Source organism: Passer domesticus, chromosome 11, assembly GCF_036417665.1.
Source record: "Passer domesticus isolate bPasDom1 chromosome 11, bPasDom1.hap1, whole genome shotgun sequence".
Classification (NCBI taxonomy): Eukaryota; Metazoa; Chordata; class Aves; order Passeriformes; family Passeridae; genus Passer; species Passer domesticus.
Window position 1 is genome coordinate 1,833,015 of NC_087484.1, and position 22,104 is coordinate 1,855,118.

Genomic DNA, 22,104 nt, shown 5'->3' on the forward strand with positions numbered 1-22,104 from the left:
TCCCTTCCCGAGCCTGGCAGCGGTTCCCGATGCCGAGCCCAGGGCCTGGATTTTCCAGGAGCCCTTCCAGGTTTAGCAGGGCAGCAGCTGCCACCCCTGTGCCCCGTGAGTGTCTGGGCACTGCCAGAGCTTTTCCAGGAAGGATCTGGACTCTTGGATCTGGGGGAGCAGCGGGAGGAACAGCCTCTGTCACAGAAAATGCCCAACATTTCTCCCCCTCAGGCCAGCAGGTTCCCTCACACCCAGCTCTGCCACACAAGGACAAACTCCTCGTCCTTCCCACAGTTACGAAACGCGTGCCTTGTGCCACACCAAAAGCTGCGTGGCAGCACCACATCCTAAAAGGCAGAGAGGAAGCTGCAGTTCCAACATTTGTCATCCGCAGCCCACGGAATATCCCCATGCTCAGCCTGCCCGGCCCGGCGGCGAGTGCCACCATGCCAGCAGGGCAGGGACAGGGACAGCGCGCTTCCATGGCACGAACTCCACACAATTCCCAAACACCGCGCTCCTCCCTGGACAGGGAATCACCCCAAGCACATTTTACACACACACACACACACACACACTTCAGCATCCTCCAGCAGCGCTGCTGTTTCACCTCTGCCGGCTGTGGCCGGGGGAGAAGGCAGCCCGCTGCCAAAATCACATCACACCGCACTTGGCTGTAACAAAAGATGACTCCGGGGAGTTTGTGCTCATCATCGTTATTCCACGCACGTCAGAGCCACCTCCAGCAGCCTTTCCTTCAATTGAACCTCTACTACTGCAGAGGGCAAAGGGGGTAGAGGCACATTTGTGCCGTGCTGAGCCCGGAAGGGGTAAGGAGGGATAAAGGGAAGGGAGGATTACACAGCCCTTTTTTACAGACATCCACCCCCCTCCAAAAAAGCAAGGAAATCCCCCCTCCAAAAAGCAAGGAAATCCCCTCCCCACAATGTACAAGACAACCACACAAACCTGGCGGGTGAGAACACATCCACGCCTTGCCTTGGACCATCCTCCCTCCCACACCCCCCTTTTTTTTTTTGGTGTTGTTGTGTTATTGGGTTTTTTTTCCAGCTGAGCACTTGCCTCTCCTCCGTGCCCATCAAATATCCCGAAGATGGAGGGGTGAGTCTTGTTCACCAGGTCGGTGATTACTTCGAACCTGTCCTCCATGTGATCCCTGCGGCCTTGGATGGAGTAGACAGCCACGTTGTGGCTCTTGAACTCCCAGGTCTTGGAGAACTCAGCGTCCAGCACGTCTAAACCCCCGAGCCTGTCATTCTGCATGATCTCGGCCACCTTGCCCTTCACCATCTTCACCGCATCCCTGCTGGACTTAACAATGGTTTTCACCTCATCCGTGTGGAAGAAGTAACTCCACAGTGCCAGGCTGATGCACAGCAAGAACAGGGTCTCCGGTCTGAGCAAGAAGTAACGCATGATCCGACCCAGCAGAGACAGCAAAGTCATTGTATCCTCTATCATTTATTATCGCGACCGTGTCTCCGCACACCATGCAGCGGGGCGGCTCCGAGCCCGGCGCCGCTCGCTCAGTGCATGCTCGGCCGAGCCCCGCGCTCCGCTCCGCTCCGCTCCGCTCCGCTCCGCTCCGCTCCCGCTGCTCCCGGCGGCCGCGCCCCGGCCCCGCGGCGCCCCGGCCGTGCCGCGGGGGCGCGGGCCCGCCGATGGATGCGCCGAGCGCTGCGCCGCCGGATGGCTGCTGATCGCCGCTTCTGCCGCGGCTCGGGCCGGGAGGAGGCTGCCAGGGCCGCCCGCGGTACCTGCGTCCCGTGCCCCCCGCGCCCGCCGCCGGCCCGCCCTCCTTCCACCCGGGCGGAGCGTCCCGGCCGCCGCCCCCGCCGCAACGCCGAACTACAAATCCCGGCAGCCCCCGCGGGAGCGCGGCGGTGAGGGCGGCCTGTGGGGCATGCTGGGAGTTGTAGGCTGGGAGAGGCCGGGGAAGGAGCCAGGAAAATGAAAAAAAAAAATCAAAGCAATTTTAATTAAAAAAAAACCTTAAAATCCAAATTACTTAATCAAAATGTAATTTAAAATTATTTATTCAAAGTGATTTTAATAAAACTAAAATTATTCTTAATAAAAATTTAATCAAAATTATTTAAAAGTCTAATTAAGAATTATTTAATCAAAGTTATTTATTCAAAGTTATTTAATCAAAGTGTCGTTGGAGCAACCTGGGATAGTGAGAAGTGTCCCTGCCCATAGGATAGATGTCCCTTAAAGCCCCTTCCGTCCCTTAAAGCCATGCTGGGATTCTTCTAAAGGACGAAACTGACCCTCGTGTGTTGCCCAGGTCCCTTCACAAGCTCGCAGTCAAAACGGAAACAAACCAGGATCTTGTCAGTTACTAAACCGAGAGTAGAGTTTGTCAAGGTAGCGTTTTGTTGGGAAAAATCTGTGTCATTTCTCAATTAGACAGTTTATCCTTAAAAGACTGAACTTATTGATAAGACACTACAGCACTCACAACCTATAAAACTGCAATACAGATAAGAAATAATAAACATCCAAGACCAAACACAAAATACATCTCAAACACTTTAATCCCAACCCTAACACAAACAAAACAAGAAGATAAAAACATAATAATTATTGAGCCAGCCCAGTGGCTTGAGCCAAAAATTCCCAATTTCAGGGCTCGTTCTGCACTCCAGCAGCTCTTCCCAGGGGAGAAGCAGAACTTCAGCACCCACAGATTATTTCAAAATAATCAGCAATAAAACCCTCACCAATATTCGGGGTATCAGCTGCTATTTAATTTTAGGTTTTGGTCCCTTGTGAGAGGAATGAAAAGCGATTTCTGAGCCAGGTTTGTGAATAAACTAGAGAATTATCAGCTTGGAAAACTGGGAAAAGCATTCCTTGCTCAACAGCTCCTCCTCCTGCTCGCCCGTAGCGCGAAACCATCAGGGCATCATTTGTTTTTATATTTTGGCTACAGAAACAAATAATCTGATACTGCAAACGGGAATTCATGTACACAGGAGTTGTGGGTTATAAACAGAATAAACCTGGGAATTATCTTCCCAATATTCCCAAAGCAGTATTCAGCTTTTCTAGGCAATTTTTGTGGTACCCAGAATGAAAATAGAGAGTGAGATAATGGAGAAACTCTCCCTATTTGCTAGCCTGAATAATACCAGCGTTTTTATCATTGTCACTTCTTGCTTGTATTAAATAAAATTCAATAGTTCTGACTGGAAGAAGCCTCATTTTGTGAATGTACTTAGGAAGAGAACTTAAATAAAAATAACAACAGTGAAAAACTTTAATTTCCTGCAGTTGCAAACTGAATTTACCATTATTTCACCCTGGGGATGAGCAGTGAGGACACAACACTGATGGGTCACCAAAAATCATTACTTCATTTAATTTGATGGAGATTTCCTTGTAAAAGTACTCCCAAAATCTGGAGGGTATCTGTTCTATAATATTCTTGGGATGCTAAAATTTGGGGGATGTTGCTGTTGCTGTTTGCTGAATTCTGCTGCCCAGTTAAGAGGTTTTCTCAGGATTTTCTGGTTTAAATACTTCCATTGTAATCAATCAGATGTGCACAATAATGTGACTCGTTGAAGATTAGAAAATATTACAGCAAAATATTCCCCCAAACCTGTGGATTCACCTCCCCTTTCCTCTGCTGAGATACAAAATCAGAAGAGAAGAATCAGCACCAATAATAACAGCTGTAAAAGTGGAGGTTTTCATGTCAGGACTGCAAAGCAATGCAATAAAACTTGTGCTTTCCTTTCCAGATAGGTGTAAAAATTGCTTTTGGGATATTCAGGGTGACACGGGCCCAGCTCTCCAGAGGAATAACTCGGTGGCAATCTCAGAACCTGCTCTGTGCATCAGTTTGGGTAACAGTAAACGAGCCTGAGCTCTCCTGGCAGCGCTTGCATCTCTGTTGGTATAAACGACATTTCCTGATGTTATTGCCAGGATTTCACCTCGCAGCAAACACCGGGAATTGCAGGGAAATTCTGCCTCCCCCTGAGAAATCTCATCCCAGCACTCCTGTTCTGCATCTCCCCCGAAGAGGAACATTTGCAGACGTGAAATGCAAACAGCAATTTTCCACACAAGTTGCTCCTTTCTCTTTTCCAGCATTCTCAATCCCAGGACATCTTCAAGTGTAAAATCTGATTTTTATTTGTTTCCCAGAACCATCAAGTGACCTTGGTGTCTGTGGAAGGAAAGGCACAGGGATATTTCTGAATGATGTTTTAATATCTTTTATTAAACACATTATTCTGCCGTGGAATGGCATCCACCAAAACACAGTGCAGTGTGTAAAATTATTATGTTTATTATATATAATATATACAATTAAATATATATAACATATACAATGAAATATATACATTTCACTATTGTGAAATTATTATATATAATAGTGAAATGATAATCTATAAATTAGCAGTGAAATTATTACATATAAATTATAAAAATTAAGACATCCGGGTTAACTACCTGCAGGTGCCTGGGGTGGAAATTCCACACCTGCCTTACTCAGGGAATATAATTCTTGATTATAAATATAGAATTTTCATTTTTAATATATTTTTTTCATTTTATAAGATGTAAATTATACAAGGAATTAACATTATTTTAATAAAACAAAACCTTGTCTCATTTCCCAAGTTAACTACGGGATGTTGTTCATTAACTTTTACATCTTCTTACTTACTCTGAGTATCAGAGTCAAACTACCTGGTGGTACAATCGAGGAAAGATGCCAATGTTAATTTCATGGAAAAGTTTAACCTGGGATGTATTTCAGAAGAAAATTCTGGGGTTTGCCAACTTACAGAGCCTTGAATTACCCCAATTCTGGAGCTGGCACAAAAATTTGGGCACTGAAGTCACTGGGGGTCTTTGCTTGGTGGCAGCACGAGCCCCAAAATATTGGAGTCCACCTCTCCAGGGCATGACATATTTTGGGAGACAGAATTTATTCCAAACAGATTTTCCCTCTCATTTTCCAGGTGTGAACTCCCTGAAAATTGGGAAATGACCGAGGAACCACCAGAACACCCAGCAGGTGAGGCTGAAAATGCTCCTGACAGCCAGAGCTGCTCCCCGAGGTGATCTTTGGTTTACCCAGCAGCACCGCTGCAGAGCGCAGGCACCAGGGAGTGTTTGTGGAGCACTGCTGGGGGGTTAATGCCTCACAAACTCCCCACTTTCCCGGAGAACTCCAGGACACGCCAGGAAAATGGAAATAGGAGCTCAGCAATCTGGAATCGCTCTGCAAACTGGCAGCGTTCTCACAAACCTTCCTCAGATCTGGGCACGAATTGATAAAAAGCAGCAGCAAAGCAATCTTCATTTTCTTCTTCATTAATTTTTACTCTGTTTAGCAGCTGTTTCATGTCTGTGGTGCAGACTGTTTAATTTGCATTAAGCAAAGGGCTGCAAAATTGATTTATACATTTGAATGCCTCACATTTTCATTCTGAGGCATTTTTGGATGCAGAACATGACAGGCTTAAATTCAGGATTAAATCCTTAGGCCAGGCCTGTCCCAAAGCAGAGGTGAGGGGGGAGCTGAGGTTACAGGTGCCTTTTTTGGTGACTTCTCTGAGATTAAAATTAGCTGTGCCCTCAGCTGACTGCAGAGTGCAAAATCCAGATTTCACTAAGTGCCTTGGCTGTTCCGGAGGTTCATTCAAGCCCTGATGCCCTCCCTTGACCAAATTCTTCATAAAACACAAAAAGTGAAGCCTTCTGAGGCAGGATTGAGACAAATCAGCTCTGGGTTAATTTAGATTTTCTCAGGCAAGGCAGATGAATAAGCACCAGAGCCCAGCCAGGGCTGCCCCCAGGATGAACCCAAATGGTCCCAAAATGCACGAGCGCTGCCGGGGTCTCTCCCTGGGCTCAGCTCTGCTCCATGTGCACATTGCAGTTCAGTGTCCAATCCCACTGCAGCCCCTGCAGTCCCACCCTGCTTGTTTTTCTCTCTGCAGCCCACGGGCTTTGTGCTCCTGGGCTGAGATTGGGATCATTTGTCCTTGGTGCCCAGCTGGAGCAGGAATTGTTTTGTCTCCCTGCTCTGTGCACAGAGCTCACCATCCCCAATGTGAAGCTCAGAACTGCACACTAAAGCAGCACAGAATGTGAAAAATATAAAGCTAAAACCTGAGGCATCAGTAGAATGGCTTCTCCTGGGCAATATGTTGGGTGTGATGGGAATGGCATGCTTTGGCCCAAAATAGCTGCCTGGGCTGGTGCCTTCAGCTGTCAGAATTGTCTCTCCTCCTCCCCACGTGGTGAGATCTGCATCCACAGCACCATCTGCTTCCTCAGGATGCAGATTTGCTGCATTGGAGCTGGGATTGAACAGGGGGAATCGTCTGACTGCTGTTTAATTTCATGACTTTGCTTGAATTTCCAATTCCCACCTCACTCCTCGATCTCCTGAGGCACCAGAAGCTGCCACCAGATGCAGCAATGAGCTTCAAACATCTGTGGGCTTCCCTGCTGCTGCTTCCAGCTCCTTTCTGCAAGTGGAAAAAGCTGGTGGGAGCAAGATGAACCTAAATCCACTTTTCCTCCCTGCCTGCCTCAGTGCTTTCAGCATTCCCAGCTCCCAGAACGTGCCACATTCCCAGTTTCTGTTTGGGAAGGGGGGAATGACTGGCAGCTCCTTCAGCTGGTGGAGAAGGAACAAAAAAAGGAGGAGCAGTGGAAGGGCTGGGATGTAATTCCACTGATCCCTCTGCTGTTTATCTGCTGGATGAAGGGATTTATTTATAGCCCGTGACTTCTCCAAAAACATTGTTCTGTGCTGACCTTCCCGTTTAAATTGGAAGTTAGGAGAGCAGCTCTGCCAAGTAAATGAAACTTTAAAATACAGAGGGAAAGCTTCTTGCTGCGTTGTGAGTCCACTGCTAATGCTGTGCCTCATGCTTTTTTGGCCTTATTATCAGTTCTGGTCACTGTGGAGAGCTGGGATTCTCCAGAACAACCAGGAAACCTGGGATGTGGAGAGAAAATCACCTCAAGTTCACTTAATAAGGGAGGTGAGGACACACAAGCAGCAACCTGATCAGCTGCTGACACCAGCAGCTCCTCAGCCCGGGGCTCTGGCTCCCAGCAGCCCATTCCCAATCCATGAGTAATGCCCCACAAATAAGGAGCAGGGATTTGCACTTTTCCTGGCTGGCAGAATCAGTTTTTGCTTCCTAAAAAGTGTTTAAAAAAAGACTGGGTATGGCACTCGATACCATGGGTTAGTTGAGGTGTTGGGGCATGGGTTGGACTCTATGATCTTGAAGGTCTCTTCCAACCTGGTGATTCTGTGAATTCTGTGGAAAAAGCCACAGAAAGCAGGAACCAGGCTCTTTGTCCATCTCTGGAGCCTGCTGAGTGTCAAACCCAGCTCTGGGCTGGGCTTAGAGCAGTGAGGGGTTTGCAGCTGAGGGGATCCTGCCCTGCCCTGGATCCCATCCCTGCCCTCCCAAACACCTCCCAAGAGCTGGGACGAGGGGGATTGGCAGTGGGGAAAAGGTGGATCTGTCCTGGGGTGTGGTTAATGTCTCCTCAGAGTGGTTAATGTCCCCTCAGGGTGGTTAATGCTCCTCAGGGTGGTTAATGCCCCTCAGGGTGGTTAATGTCCCCTCAGGGTGGTTAATGCTCCTCAGGGTGGTTGATGTCCCCTCAGGGTGGTTGATGTCCCCTCAGAGTGGTCAATGTCCCCTCAGTGGTTCATCTCCTCAGGGTGGTTGATGTCCCCTCAGGGTGGTTAGTTCCCCTCAGGGTGGTCAATGTCCCCTCAGGGTGGTCAATGTCCCCTCAGGGTGGTTAGGTCCCCTCAGGGTGGTCAGTTCCCCTCAGGGTGGTCAATGTCCCCTCAGGGTGGTTAGTTCCCCTCAGGGTGGTTAGTTCCCCTCAGGGTGGTCAATGTCCCCTCAGGGTGGTTAGTTCCCCTCAGGGTGGTCGATGTCCCCTCAGTGGTTCATCCCCTCACTCTCTGGGGCTGCAGCTCCATTGCACAGCAGCAGCGCTTTTCCAGCCACCTCTGGAATCCAAGCGTGTCCCACCCCGTTCCCCATCCCAAAGCTGAGGAGACTGCACCACAGAGACTGGAGATGCTCGGGGGTCTCATGGCCCCCTCAGGCTAAGGGAGGAAAGCTCTGCAGTACATGGAGGTGCTGCTGTTTGCTGGAGGGGTGATCCAGGATTTCCCTGTGTCCCGAGGAGGGGAAGGCTCTGCTCCCATCCCATTCCCTGAATTCCCTTTTTCCCCCTGGTTCCTCCCATCCCATCCTGGTGCTGGCGTGGCTCAGGGTGTCCAGACCTGACCTGCTACAGAAAGGAGCACCAACCCCTCTCTCCTGTGTCACCAGAAGTGACAGCAGGAAGAGCACAGCCCTTCCTCCACAGGCTGCCACAAAATCCCAGAATGGTTTGGGATGAAGGGACCCCCAAACCCACCCAGACACCTCACACTATCCCGGGTGCTCCAAGCCCTGTCCAGCCTGGCCTTGGACATTCCCGGGGATCCAGGGGCAGCCACAGCTTCTCTGAGAATTCCATTTCAGACCCTCCCCACTCTCACAGGGAAGGATTCTTTTCTACTTCAACTTCTGAGCATAAGAAATGTGCCTGAGGACAGGGAGCTCAACTGAGCAGAAACACCTTAATGAGAGAATTAATCCTGGGCTTTGGAAGCAAAACCAGAGAACGGCGTGCACATGGAGCAGTTTCTCCTTTCTGCTCCTCGCTGTAATGGGAAAAGCAAAGGAGTCAAGAAACAATTTCCCAGCTTGGCTGAGCATTAAGGAACAGCACTTTGTGTGTAACAAATACGTGCTGCTGTGGATTTGTAACGGAACAGGAGGTGGCTGAGGCACTTCTGTGAAAGGAGCTGGGCCAGCAGCCAAAATTTGGGTTCTGATGGTTATGTTCCCAAGCAGGAGCAACAGGAATTAATTCCTGACTTGATGTATGTGAGGACAGAAAAGCAAAACACAGCATAATGTGCAGGATCTGGGGAGTGCTTGCAGATTCACCCATCTTTCTTCGATTGTTTTTCTTTATCTGGTCTGTCTAGAGCTGAAAATTCGTAGAATTCTCGACACACAAAAGTCTTTGGAAGTGGAGGGAGATGGATTTGCAGCCTGAGAAAGAAGACCCCACTCCTTCAGTGTTTTTTCAAGTGTTCCCTTCAACAAGAGTTGCTTCAGTCGCACATGGAACAGCAGAACCATGGGGAAAAAAACTAAATATTGGAAATTAAAGAGAAATGAATAAAAGAGAAGAGAAATTAATACATAAGAGAAAAAAGATAAATGAATACTATAAGAGAAATGAATACAACCGACACCTAATGCACAAATATTCTGTTCCTCTAGTAGTTATTACATATTATTTGTAAGACTTTAGGGTCTTTTTCTTTATCTTCCCAAGTTTCTCACTCTCAGGAGCATCTGCAGTGCTGGGGTGGAGGGAGAAGATGAAATGCAGGAGCTGGAGCTGCAGCAGTGGCAGTAAATGTTGCCTTGTGTGACCTTCAGCTCTGAGTCACCACAAAGAGCTCCCTCCCAAACAGTTTGGAGTCAGGAGCTGGGAAGATGTGAGGAAATTCAAGAGTCCTTGTCCAGGCAATTTGATGGCAGCTCAGAAAGGCCTGTGACCCCAATAAAAAGGGTTCTTAAATGTCTGAGAAGTCTTACAGGGACAAATATCGAGGCAGAAGGGGCAATAAAAAAAACCATCAGTCAGACAGAGCCTCTCTGAAGGAGCAAGAAAGCCTCATTTTAAATGAAAATAAATTTTAAACATTGGCTAAATTACATTGGGGTGGAATAATGCAGATTTGAAAAAGTTGCCATTTCTCAAGCTGCTCTATTACTTCCTTAAGGTTCACTTATTCCTCTCTGGTACCAAGAGACGTTTAATGAAGTGCTGGGGCTTAAAATGGCTTTTTCCAAACAGCCAGGTTCTGCTGAGCAATCTGAAATGGAAAGGTTTTTAACTGAGACCCTGCTCTGGAAATATTTCAGCACAGAAATAGCCCCAGTGACCTTCAGCCTGTGTCCTCCTCCACACAATTCTGGATTCTTGGGAATGTGGGGAATCAGTGGGGCTGGTTGGGAGGGATGTGGAATTTGTACAGCCCAGTGCATAAATAAAAAAATGGGAAAATCCAATTTAATAATTCTTTTCACACTCCTGCATCTCTGTTCAATACCAGCTCTTCTCACAGAATATATTTTGACAGCAATTTGCTCCATTATTTAATCACATTCATAGCTGTGTGTTTAAAGGATAAATAGTGTAATTTCCCCCTTGAGCTGTATTTTGGTGTGTTTAACTCCATCCAAGTTGTAAAAGAACATGGTGTAAAGGTGTAAATATCTTGGGTTTTTCCTCAGTGCCAGAATTTCAGAGGCTGCTGTTCTCTGCTTTCTCACTGTTCCCACATAACTCCTTAACCCCACTCTGCCTCCTGACAGCCTCAGGATTTAGTTTTAAAATAGGCCTGGGATTGCTCTTTAATTTAGATCTTTAGGACTATTTTAAGAGGGTGTAGAAGATTTAAAGTTGCTATAAATATCTGCTTCAGGAATCACTTACATTGGTTTTAGGGCTTTCATAAAAACCCTAATTTTTTGCTGAAACATTTGAAAATTACCTTTTTTTTTGTTTGTTTTGATTTTGGTATTTTTTGGTGGATAACTGTTTCTTGGCCCTCTTTTAAATAAAAATCATTTGCAAGAACATCAAGATCATTTAATCACATCCAAATCTTGGCCTAATACATGAATCTGTGGCAGAATTTTGGCTAGAAGGACAATTTTGTGTACTCAAAGCTCTCCCTTTCCCCAGACAATTAAGATTATTTTGATAAATATCCTTCATTTTAAGTTGGAGTCTGCATATGAAGACAGGCAGAGGAGGATTTCCACATTTAGGTAGCAATGAGACAAACTATGGATATTTTTTCTCTTTTTTATTAAAATGGCCTTTATTTTCTCTCCCCATCAAACAATATTTCACAGAGGCTCTCCAGGGTTACACCTGGCACGAGGAAAACGTGGCTGAAAATATTGGATTTATCTTGAAAATAAAATCCAGCAGGTCCCTCTGACAGGAAAGCAAGCCAGGGAGGAATGCTGGATATAAAAATTTATGGAACACAAAATGGGTTTAATAGCAACTCTGTGAAGTCTTGGAAAAATCAGTCCCTGTGGAGTGGCAGGGCCCATTTTTATAGTTTAAGGCCATAAAAGTGTTATGTGTGTGAGGGAAGGATTAAAAATGGATTTGATTGTGGTTCATAAATCCCTGAGGATCCAAAGGCTTTGCTCTGGGTACGAATTCCTGCTGGGAAAGGTTTGCCAGGGTGTTGGAACCCTGGATGCTGAGAATTTCAGACTTTCTGTGCTGGCAGGCTCTGGCCCCCAGGAGAACTCTGCACTGACCTGAGGCCAATGCTTCCAAAATGGAGTGATGGAACTGGGATTGTGGGTGTGGAGTTTGAGTAGAAGTGTGTGATATCACAGGATGGGAAACTCAGAGTTTAAGGGTTTAGAATACAGTAATATAGATAAAGCAAGATGGAGGTTTTGGGGTGGAGGCTGCTCCTCCTTCTCCTTCTCCTTCTCCTTCTCCTTCTCCTTCTCCTTCTCCTTCTCCTTCTCCTTCTCCTTCTCCTTCTCCTTCTCCTTCTCCTTCTCCTTCTCCTTCTCCTTCTCCTTCTCCTTCTCCTTCTTTCTCCTTCTCCTTCTCCATGGGTTTGTGTGCTTTTGTGTAATTGGATAAAAAGTCCCCATTGTAGGGCACAGGTGGTTGGTTATTGGGTTAAAAGTAGAAATAATTGTGGTGTCATTTCTTAATTGGGCAGTTTATCCTTCAAAGACCTTGCAGAGAGATGGGGCTGCATTTTCAGTTTGTTGTATTGAAGTGCTGCAGAGCTCAGGGTTTGTGAGACTGTGCCATGGATAAGAACTGATAAACACCTGAGTCCCAACAAGAAATACCATCTCACACATTTATCCCAACCCTGGCAAAAAAGAAGTTAAGACTCAACATCTGGGAGAGTTCCACTGGAGAGGCTGGCAGTAAATAAAATAAAGAAGTAAAATCTGGCTGCTGCAGTTCTCTGTCCTGAGGTGAGGTTTAGCCCTGAGCTGAAGTTATCCATCACTTGATCACTAGGGCTGCATTTTCCAGGAAATCTCCACCCCTCTCTGGTGATTTAATGAGCCTGAGAGATCAGATTTAGATTTAGAGGAGTGGCAACACCTCATTTATTTTTTCCAGGAGTGAAAATGTCCTCGTTTCAGATCGGATGAGGAGATGGGATGAAAGCCTTTCATAATTCTGAAAGGAATTGCTCTTTTTAGGCCAGTCTGTTATTAATCATAAAGATGGATATGTACAAAAGAAGATATTTTTACATCTACACTAAAATTCTGAAAATTCCACAGTGACAAATGGCTCTTAATAAGAAGAGGATATAAAGGGGGAGAAAGAAAAGAAATGTTAAAAATTATCCCTGTGGCAGCTCTGAGGGGGCCGAGGCAGAACAAAGATTAAAACTGCAAAATTCCAGTTCTTATTAATTAATTTACCAAATAACTGCATCATATTTAACAAAAAAATCCACATTTTAGCTGTGTGGAGAGAAATAACTCCCCTCTGGGAGTGCTTGATGCCATTGCAAATAAATCTGCACAACAGAAACCTCTGTTTTGCAAAGTGTGAAAGAGTTTCCAGAAGACAGCAATAAAACCTGGGAAACTTCACGCAAAGCAGGATTTTATGGGAATAAATACCTGACCAGGAAAATTTCCCCACAGAAGAAATACCCACTATTACACTGAAAAGAAATTCCTGTTTCTTACAAGAAGAAGAAAGAAATTCCTGTTTATTTCTCTGGACCACAGCCCCAGAAAAACTAGGACATGTGTAAAAGAAATATCTAAATAAAGAGGATTCATATCCAGGGAAAGGTCTGAACCTCTGTCAAAATAATATGAATAAAGCAGCAGCAGTGCTGATTATGTTGGCAGGGCAGAAATGCAGAAGATTTGCTTTCTACAAGAAAATACATCAAGATTAAGAAAATTCTGCAAGAAAAATCAAGAATTTTTTAATCAAGATTTAAAAAAAATCTGCCTCAAAAATCTCATTCTCAATTAGTCAGTTTTGTTACCCAGAAATAAAAGAGAAGGTAGATAAATAAAAGAGAAGGTAGATCCATTTTCTGAGAGGTGTTCCCACCAAGCATGGCCAGAGCTGACTGAAAACAGCTAAAGGTTCCAAATTTGTGGGGTGTGGAGAGCAAGAAATATAAAATAGTTTAGCAAATGATGTATTTCTGTGTATTTTAGCCTCCCCCATGGGCTGATTCCTCAGTGGGAAAGAAACTTCTGGCAACCTCCCCATTATTATCCGTCACCTACACCCCATTTTCCTTCTACAGCTCTGCAGAATTTTCTTCTTCCACAGAGTTATAAAGCACCAGAAATCCAAACAGAATTTTAAAAGCAGGGAGATACAAGAAAATTTAGTTTAAATAAACTCAGGAATAGTTTCATTCTGATGACATTGATAAATATTCTTTTGAGACAAGTTTCAGATAAATACAGGCAGGCTGATGTGGCCATTTTGGCCCTCAGCAGGCAGGCTGAGGCGCCTAAAAAAATCACTGAGCTGATTCAAAAACCACTGAATATTTTCCTAAAAAGCCCAAATTTCAATTCCCTGTCTTTCCTCCTAAAACAAGCTCCCTGGCCCTCACCCTGTGCTGATTTATCTCCCAGAGGCATCTTCTGCACAGCCCAGGTGGATCCTCAGCTCTTGCCCGTGGTTGTTGACACAGCTGGGAGAGGGAAGCCAGCACACCCCGTTATTATTTTGTATTTATATTATTATTAACCCCCAAATGTCCTTTTGATGATTCCCTGCTGGAATGTTCCTTTGCACATTCCAGGCCCTGTGCACCATTCCCTGTGATCCCAGCATGAGCTGGAGGAAGGTTTCGTGCTGCAGGGAATTAAAATTCCTTGCTGCTCTCTAAAGAGCCCTTCCAGTCTCTGCTGCAGCTGGGCTGGGTTTTGTGGCAGCTTTGGGGTTCCCTCGGTGCTGGGGATGGAGTCAGGCAGCTGAATCCTCCTGGGAAAAGGATGGAGCATTTCTGGGGATGGAACCAGGCAGCTGAAATCTGGGAGAAGGGATGGAGCATTTCTGGAGTGTGTTTGTTCCCACTGTTCACAACTTCCAAGGTGAATGAGGGCAGGAGAGGGAACAAGAGGCAATGGCAGGGCGAAGGAATGTGAGATCCCTGAGCAGTGGAAAATCCCTGATTCCCATCCTGGGCTGTCATTTTTAGCAGGGTGTTCTGAAGGAATTTTCTGCGGATGAATGACAGGAAGAACAGTCTTTGAATATTCCAGTTCATTCTTTGAATGAATGATCTGGTGGAGAATCACAAAATAAAATCCCAGACTGGTTTGGGTTGAATGGACCTTACAGCTCATCCACTTCCACCCCATGCCATGGGCAGGGACAATTCCATTATCCCAGGCTGTTCCAACCTGGCCTTGAACACTTCCAAATGTACTTCATTCTCTTTAAAATCCTGTTAATAAAATCTCCCATAGCGTTTGACAGACCTGTGCTTGTTATGACTACAAATATTTCCACTACAAGTGTAAAGCTGTTATAAAAATGCTGCTATTTCTTTACTAGAAGCAAATAAATTTTCTTTCTTACTGCTTCAGTCAGTTCTTGTACAATGTGTGCTGAAGATCTGCAAGATAGCAAGGGTGGTATCATCCCTGATTTAAAGTAAAAATCCAGAATGATCCTAGAAATTAGAGAACAGCATGGTCAGAACTTGGTCTCAAGAATTCCCAGTTTAATCAGCTCCTAGTTCCAGGGTGGGACTAGGCTTTGTATCTGTGCCATTCTGAATTTCAACCTGTTTTAGGCGGCTTTTCCTTCCCAGTTAATTTGTTTTGCCCCTGAAAGCAGAGCAGGTATCAGGTGAGTGATGCCCCAGCCTGGGCAGCATGGGGGAAGAATGGAGGGGAATAAATATTGGTGCCAGCTCGGAGAAAGCAGAGCCCAGCTGAGCAGGTGTTGCCTTTTCTCCAACCTGGAAATGAAACTTGAGATAATTTTAGTAAGGAGGTAATAGGAAAGGAGATCTTTATTTGAAAGCCTTCGGGGCAGTTCTGGGTTTCACAGCTGCCCTAATTCCCTGGCCAGCTTTTATGGGACACTCATTTGTGACACTGTCAGTGTCACCCTCGAGCTGAAATAGGCTGTGTCCCATCCTCTGGGCCAATTCCTTGCATATTCCATGCACATCCCTGTGCTTTTGCAGATCCCAGCTCCATGCTCTCACTCGGTTAATGACCTGTCTTGGTGCAGAGCTGAGGAAGCTCCTGGACTGGTCTGGCGGGTGTGGGGAGCTGTGGGAAATGGGGTGACTGAGGCAGGCAGCAATGCCCTAATTAAACTCTGGGATTTGCATCCCAAAGAGCAGCAAGTCAGTCCCAGCAGTGCAGCCCAGATTAATTCCTGATCGAGTCATAAATTCCTTATCCAGTTTCTGTGGGGTGTCCTTGTCTTAGGCTGCAGTGCAGGATGGAACCAGAACTGTGTATTCTACACCAGCTGTTGAAACCAGGTGGAGAAATGTTCTTTATCTTTTCCATGGCCCATCCCTCATAACTCCAGGGGGACGTCCTCTGTTAATGGGCCAGCTGTTAGAACCAGGGGGCAGTTCTCTGCTGGTCATGGGCAGTTTTTTCTTTATCTCTCCCACAGCCAATCCTCCCTCCAGGAGATCTCTGCTGTCCATGGCCACTGAGTGTCCCTGCATGGCTGAGAAAATTCCATCATCCCATGGGGAGATGCTCCGCCCAGGGGAGGAGCCAAGCATTCCTACCTGGATACAATCTGAGCCTGGGACAGCACAGCAGCCTTTGCCCCCTGCATTCCCACAGGAGCAGCTTTCTCCTGCCCTGCATTCCCAGAGGAGCAGCTTTCTCCTGCTCTGCATTCCCAGAGGGAGAGCAGGCCCATCTCCAGCAGCCCTGGAGCTCCAGAGGAAAACCCCAGCCTTGTGCAGGATCCCTGCTTCTGGTGCCTTCTGCAGGCTGCCCTAGAGCAGAGGCTGGCCAGAGTTCCAGAATAAAGCAGGGATTGATTCCAAGGATCTCCTCCATGGATCCCCCTTGGGCAGCACCAGAGCCCAGCCAGGGCTGCCCCCAGGATGAACCCAAATGGCCCCAAAATGCACGAGCGCTGCCGGGGTCTCTCCCTGGGCTCAGCTCTGCTCCATGTGCACATTGCAGTTCAGTGGCCAATCCCACTGCAGCCCCTGCAGTCCCACCCTGCTTGTTTTTCTCTCTGCAGCCCACGGGCTTTGTGCTCCTGGGCTGGCATTGGGATCATTTGTCCTTGGTGCCCAGCTGGAGCAGGAATTGTTTTGTCTCCCTGCTCTGTGCACAGAGCTCACCATCCCCTGATGTGAAGCTCAGAACTGCACACTAAAGCAGCACAGAATGTGAAATATAGAAAAGCTAAAACCTGAGGCATCACTTCCACCCAAACCATCCCAGGATTCTGTGAGAAGCTGATAGTCAGATGCTGCTAGCTTAGCTAGAGTAGCAGGACCTAAACCATATTTTATTTTTCCTTTTCTTAACCAGAAAAGTTCCAGTTCTTAAACAGAAAAGTTGATTTTGTTGGAAAAGATGAGGGGGAAAAGCAGAAGGTTGAGGGAGTAGGGCAGGGTTTGCTGGCAGGTGAGCTCAGGCTGTGTTTGGGATGGGAGGGAGGGAAGGTGAGGCTCAGACATGGCTTGTGGCACATCGTCCCCATGCGAAGCTGATTCATATTTGGAAATGATCTGGCTGCAGGCAGATAGTTTAGAACACCATCTATTATGCAGATTCCTGCCTCGTTTACTTGCCCAATTAGATCATTAAAATGCCTCCAGCATTTGTGGCCTGCTCTTATTTTGCAGCTTTTCTGAGGAAAACTCACCCTCTTTTCCTTGTCCCCAAATTCCCTCCACCCTGGGGTTTCTGGATGAGCTTTGGGAGATGCAGAGATTTGGAGCTGTTTGAAAATGATTCTGATCAGAGGTTGCAAAAGAAGGTGGTGGCTTCACTTCAGACCTTCCTGTGCCACATTTTTGTGGCTGCTTAACCCCGTAATTCTGTGTAGACATTAAATTGCCCCTTGCAGGAGCTCAAAGCCCCACAGGGGCAGAGGTGTTTTGGGAGGTTTGAAATCAGGAAGGCATTAACTGTAAATATTTTTTTGCCTGGTGTGCTCCTCCCTGCAGAGTCCTTGAGCTTGGGCTCAGCTCCAAGAACCAGGTGCTGTGTCCTGAGCGTGGTGCAGACAGAGCATGAATTATTGCATAAATCGGAGTCCTGTGGCCAGAGGAGATTTCAGCAGCTGAGGAGGAGGGCGGGGAGTGGAGGACACGCTCTCTAATTGAGGATCAGAGCTCCTGGGCTCTGCCTCTCCATCCACACAGCAGCTGCTCCCTGCCAGGCTCCACAGCATCCCCTGCCCGGCCGTGTTGGGGCACAGGTGAGTTCTGCTTTTTATAACCCCAATTTTTCCTCAAAGTGATGCATTTGGTGGGAAGAGGCTCAGGTGCCACCTGATTTAGTAAAAACTGTGTGTAAGGGCAGAAATGGGATGGTTAATGAAGATATTGCCACGAGTAATTGTTAATATTTCAAACTACAGAGGCATTTGTTTCACTCACCTGGCAGGAAGAAAAGAGGTGGGGGAGATATGGAAGCCAAATGTCACTAAAATCTCTGGGAAGTGGCTTTTTTAGGGTAAAACCCCACTCTGTTTGGGGCTATGGAGTTAATGGCATGTAATTTCTGAGGGATACATTTCTTTCCACACCACCAGGATTTCTTTACTTCCCAATTAAAAAGTGGGAAATCAGAGTTTTTGGTTTGTTTCCTCTTATTCACCAAAGGACAGAAAGTTTCAATAACTGAAACAGTCCTGTTTTCCCTTTTCCTCTCCAGTTCTGTGTCCTGCTGGTGCCATAATGCAACACTCAGTAACTACTACCATTGATGTATTTCTTCTTTAAAAGAAATTTATTATAGTGTTTATTATTATTATTATTATTATTATTATTATTATTATTATTATTATTATTATTTCTTCATTCTGGCAACAGATCAATTCAATCCCTACTGCAGAAAAAGCTGGGTAACCTGGATGTAGTTTCCTTTTATTGGAATTCTGTTTGTGTGGAGTTCTCCATGCTCTCAGTTTGCACCTGGAACTGGAGCACGAGACATAAAATCCAGTCTGCAGTGGTAGGAATCAGCCTTGTAGCAAATTCTGTGTAGAAATCCACAGGTGGGAAGGAGGAGGAGGAGGAAGGAGAGAGGGTTTAATGGGAGTTTTAATTAAGCTGCTCCAACAGAGCCTTGAGTAACCCAGTGCAAGGTGAAATTCTGGCAGATCTTGGCCTGGGGAATGGAATTGCCACAGCTCGTGGATGAAATGAGCTCTCAGGGAGCCTCCTTGGTGAGGCTAGTGCAACGTGAGGTTCCCATTTCCATGATCCCCCATCCTTCAGGAACAACGTGAGGTTCCCATTTCCATGATCCCATTTCCATGATCCCATTTCCATGATCCCCCATCCTTCAGGAGCAATGTGAGGTTCCCATTTCCAGGTTCCCATTTCCATGATCCCCCATCCTTCAGGTGCAAGGTGAGGTTCCCATTTCTAGGTTCCCCTTTCCGTAATCCCCCATCCTTCAGGAACAATGTGAGGTTCCCATTTTTGTGATTCCCCCATCCTTCAGGTGCTACATGAGATTCCCATTTCCAGGTTCCCATTTCCATGATCCCCTTTCCTTCAGGAACAACGTGAGGTTCCCATTTCAAGATTCCCATTTCCATGATCCCATTTCCATGATCCCCCATCCTTCAGGAACAACATGAGGTTCTCATTTCCAGGTTCCCATTTCTGTGATCCCCCATCCTTCAGGAACAACATGAGGTTCCCATTTCCAGGTTCCCCTTTCCATGATCCCCATTTTTCAGGTGCAAGGTGAGGTTCCCATTTCCAGGTTCCCATTTCCATGATCTCCCACTCTTCATCCCACAGGGAGCTCAGGGACCAGGGATGGATGTGAAGAGCACCCCGAGTTACCTGTACTGGCTCTTCTGCCAGTTCGAGCTGATCACCTGCAGTTACCTGATGGAGCCCTGGGAGAAGGTGCTCTTCTACTCCTTCAACCTGGCCATGCTGGGGCTGCTGCTCTACACCACCTACGTCTGCCTGGCTTTCCACGCCAGCTCGGCCTTCCAGATCCTCTGCAGCTTCCTGGGAAACCCACGGGAAAATGCTCTTTCTGTGGTGAAGTAAAACCTCAGCATCAAAGAGTTTCCTTATCCCGTTTTTGTCCAGGAGCAGCAAACTCTGCTTTATTCTCTGTGTTTTGCTCTGACAGCAAATTGTTTTTGCTCCAATCAATCCGTGTTTTTACTATTTGATTCTTCAAGAGCTTTCAATTTTAATGACCCGCTGGAATTACAGAGCTGGGATTGGGACAGGAACAACTCTCCTGAAGAATTTGTTATTCCAAGGGGAAAGGAACAACCCCCCCTGCAGATTTTGTTATCCTAGGGGGAAGGAACAACCCCCCTGAAGATTTTGTTATTCCAGGGAAAGCTGCTTGGACATGGGAAGTTTTCATCTGAGAAATGAGACAGAATTTGTTTTTGTCTGCCAGAAGAGACGTGCACACAAAAATCCTGGACGAGTGGGAGCTGCATCCCTGAGCTTGCTGTGTTTTTATGGAATGATTTCAGGATTTATTCAGTCTCCTTGATTGTTTTATACAATGAATTACTTGGCTGGCTCGTTATCATGATGCAAACAATGCCACTGATTCATGTGAGGATGTGCTGCTGTGAAAATTTCTGGTGAAATTCTCAGATTCTTGGGCTTTATAAAAACATAATTTTTGGTTTACATTAGAAGATGAGTAAATCACGTGCATCATATAGAGAATGTAACACTACAGATTCACTTGTGGTAGGGTTTAAGCTGAAAATAAACCCCTTAAAATGTAAAAATATAATGTCTCCTTTTTTCCTAACCCTTTAATCCCTCCTTTTCACCTTTCACACTCTCCCTGTTGAGCAGTGCCTGAATGATGAACTCCTGAGCTGTAAATAACATGCTGGATTTGGCTGGGACTCTTTAGTTCCAAATTCCAAGAGTTTTTAGCCTTCAAACCATCAGATTCCTGAGCTGCCAGCTCCCTGCAGTGGGCAGGAGCTGCTCTGGGATGAGCTTGGCAATGAGAGTCGGGGTTTGGAATCCTCAGGAGATGAAGGGAGCAGAGCAGGACACACAGGGTGACACAAATCCACATTTTCCACCCACACTGAGGTGAGTTTTGGGACTTTTTCCAAGCTCTTGGGATGTTCTCTCCTTCCAGAGGATGGGTTGTTGCTGTACGTGGCAATCCAGGGAATTAGGGAATGAGGCTTGGTGACAGGAGGCGACAAAACAAAGTCAAGACATCAATTATGTCATTTGTCACCTCAGCTGCTTTCCCAGTTTATAATTATGGGGAAATAAGGCAGGAGATGAAAATAATTTCTCTGGGAAAATGAGGATAGCTGTGTTCAAACTCCCAAGTCTTTGAACAATGCCCAAGTATCTCTAAGTTTGTTAAAAAAAAAATCTGTTCAATACTTTTGAATTTGGATCCAATGGGATGATTTATTCAAGTAATATAATGGTTGAAGTAGTGATTAGTGTAGATTTGCTTTCATGCTTATCCTGTATGTTATATTTACTGATATTTATCAATATAATTTGTATTTACTGATGTTTAGGAACAAGAGGGAGCACACAATATTTTAATTATATCAATCATTAGACTATACTTGGAGACTGATTTTTTCCCAGCCTGTCAGTCCCTAATACAGAGAAATACAGGCAGTACTTTGCATTACAGGTACAAAATCTGTATTTCTCAAGACTGTGTAAATAAATATTGCTCAAGATATGCCTGGGAGTGAGCCCAGGGCAGGAGCAGGGCAGCCTCAGCTCCAGCAGGACTCCACAAGGACATCCTGAGCATTTCTGGGCACTCAGGGATCCCACAGCAGGCTGGAGGAGCAGGAACTTTGCTCTGGTTGTGTTACTGCTGCTCTTTCCCACGTGGGGTTTGGGGCTGCCTCCAGTGCCTGGTGTCTCTTTCACAACAGGGTAGGATTAGGATGGGATTGGGGTGGGGCTCTGCTCCCATCCCCAGATCCCAGCTGGGCTGGGGGAAACGGGACAGAGCCAGGAGAGCACCAAAATCCAGCAGAGGAAACAAGCTCCAAGTGGCAGCTGGAGCCCCCCAGAATTCCTGATTCGTTTTCCTCATCACCCCCTTTTCCCTGCCTGTCCCAAGCCTCCAGGATTGAAAACATTTCATCCCATTTCAGTTCCCAGCACTGCCTGGGCAGGTTCCTGCTGGAGCACCGGGAGCCTGAGGGGTCTGGATTTGTCAGGTCAGGCTCAGCTGGGAATGGGATCAGGATCAGCACAGCTGGAGCTGGGCCAGGGAGGTGTAGGGTGGAGAGCAGGGAAAGCTTCTTCTCCCTGAGGGTGCTGGGCAGTGCCCAGCCTCCCCAGGGAATGGCCCAAGGCTGCTGGAGCTCCAGGAGAGATTGGGCACCACTCCAGGGATGCCCAGGCTGGGATTGTTGGGGTGGAACAGGATCTTTCCATGTTTCTCCAGATTTTTCCAAGCAGCTCCACAGGCTGCTCTGAGTGGCCACAACACTGAGTTTTTCCCACCTGATGCTCAATGATCCAAACCTAAATGAATGAATGAATGCATGGCTGGAGCAGGAAGCGTTCCAAGAGGAATGGGAAATGGAATATTCCCTGCACACCCTTCCCTGAGCACGCCAAGCTCAGCTGGCTCTGTCCCAGGGAAGTTTCTGTCCTGGCATGAAGGAATGCAAGGGTAACATTCAGCACCTTTCAGATCCCTGCCATGTGAAAAGGAAATATTCAAATTGCACAACTTACCCCACACTGCTTCACCAAGAGTG

General features: G+C 46.5%; 2 protein-coding genes across 2 annotated transcripts in view; one reads left to right on the forward strand and one right to left on the reverse strand.

The window, feature by feature from the left end:
* PPM1L (protein phosphatase, Mg2+/Mn2+ dependent 1L) overlaps nucleotides 1-1,906 on the reverse strand; it is a 57,453-nt gene extending 55,547 nt beyond the window's left edge. The window contains exon 1 of the mRNA XM_064385116.1: nucleotides 1,075-1,906. Within this exon, the coding sequence (XP_064241186.1) occupies nucleotides 1,075-1,473 (399 nt within the window). The 5' untranslated portion in view covers nucleotides 1,474-1,906. The remainder of the gene's footprint in view (nucleotides 1-1,074) is intronic.
* Nucleotides 1,907-16,837: 14,931 nt separating this feature from the next.
* Nucleotides 16,838-20,185, forward strand: LOC135278552 (serine palmitoyltransferase small subunit B-like). Its single transcript, XM_064385120.1, has 2 exons — nucleotides 16,838-17,586; nucleotides 19,145-20,185. Exon 2 carries the CDS (start codon nucleotides 19,163-19,165, stop codon nucleotides 19,403-19,405), a length of 243 nt encoding a protein of 80 aa, XP_064241190.1. The 5' UTR covers nucleotides 16,838-17,586; nucleotides 19,145-19,162; the 3' UTR covers nucleotides 19,406-20,185.
* The last annotated feature ends 1,919 nt before the right edge of the window (nucleotides 20,186-22,104 follow it).

What these genes read in the sequence shown, in the direction of transcription:
- LOC135278552 (XM_064385120.1), top strand. Translation starts at nt 19,163, where the DNA reads ATGGATGTGAAGAGCACCCCGAGTTACCTGTACTGGCTCTTCTGCCAG.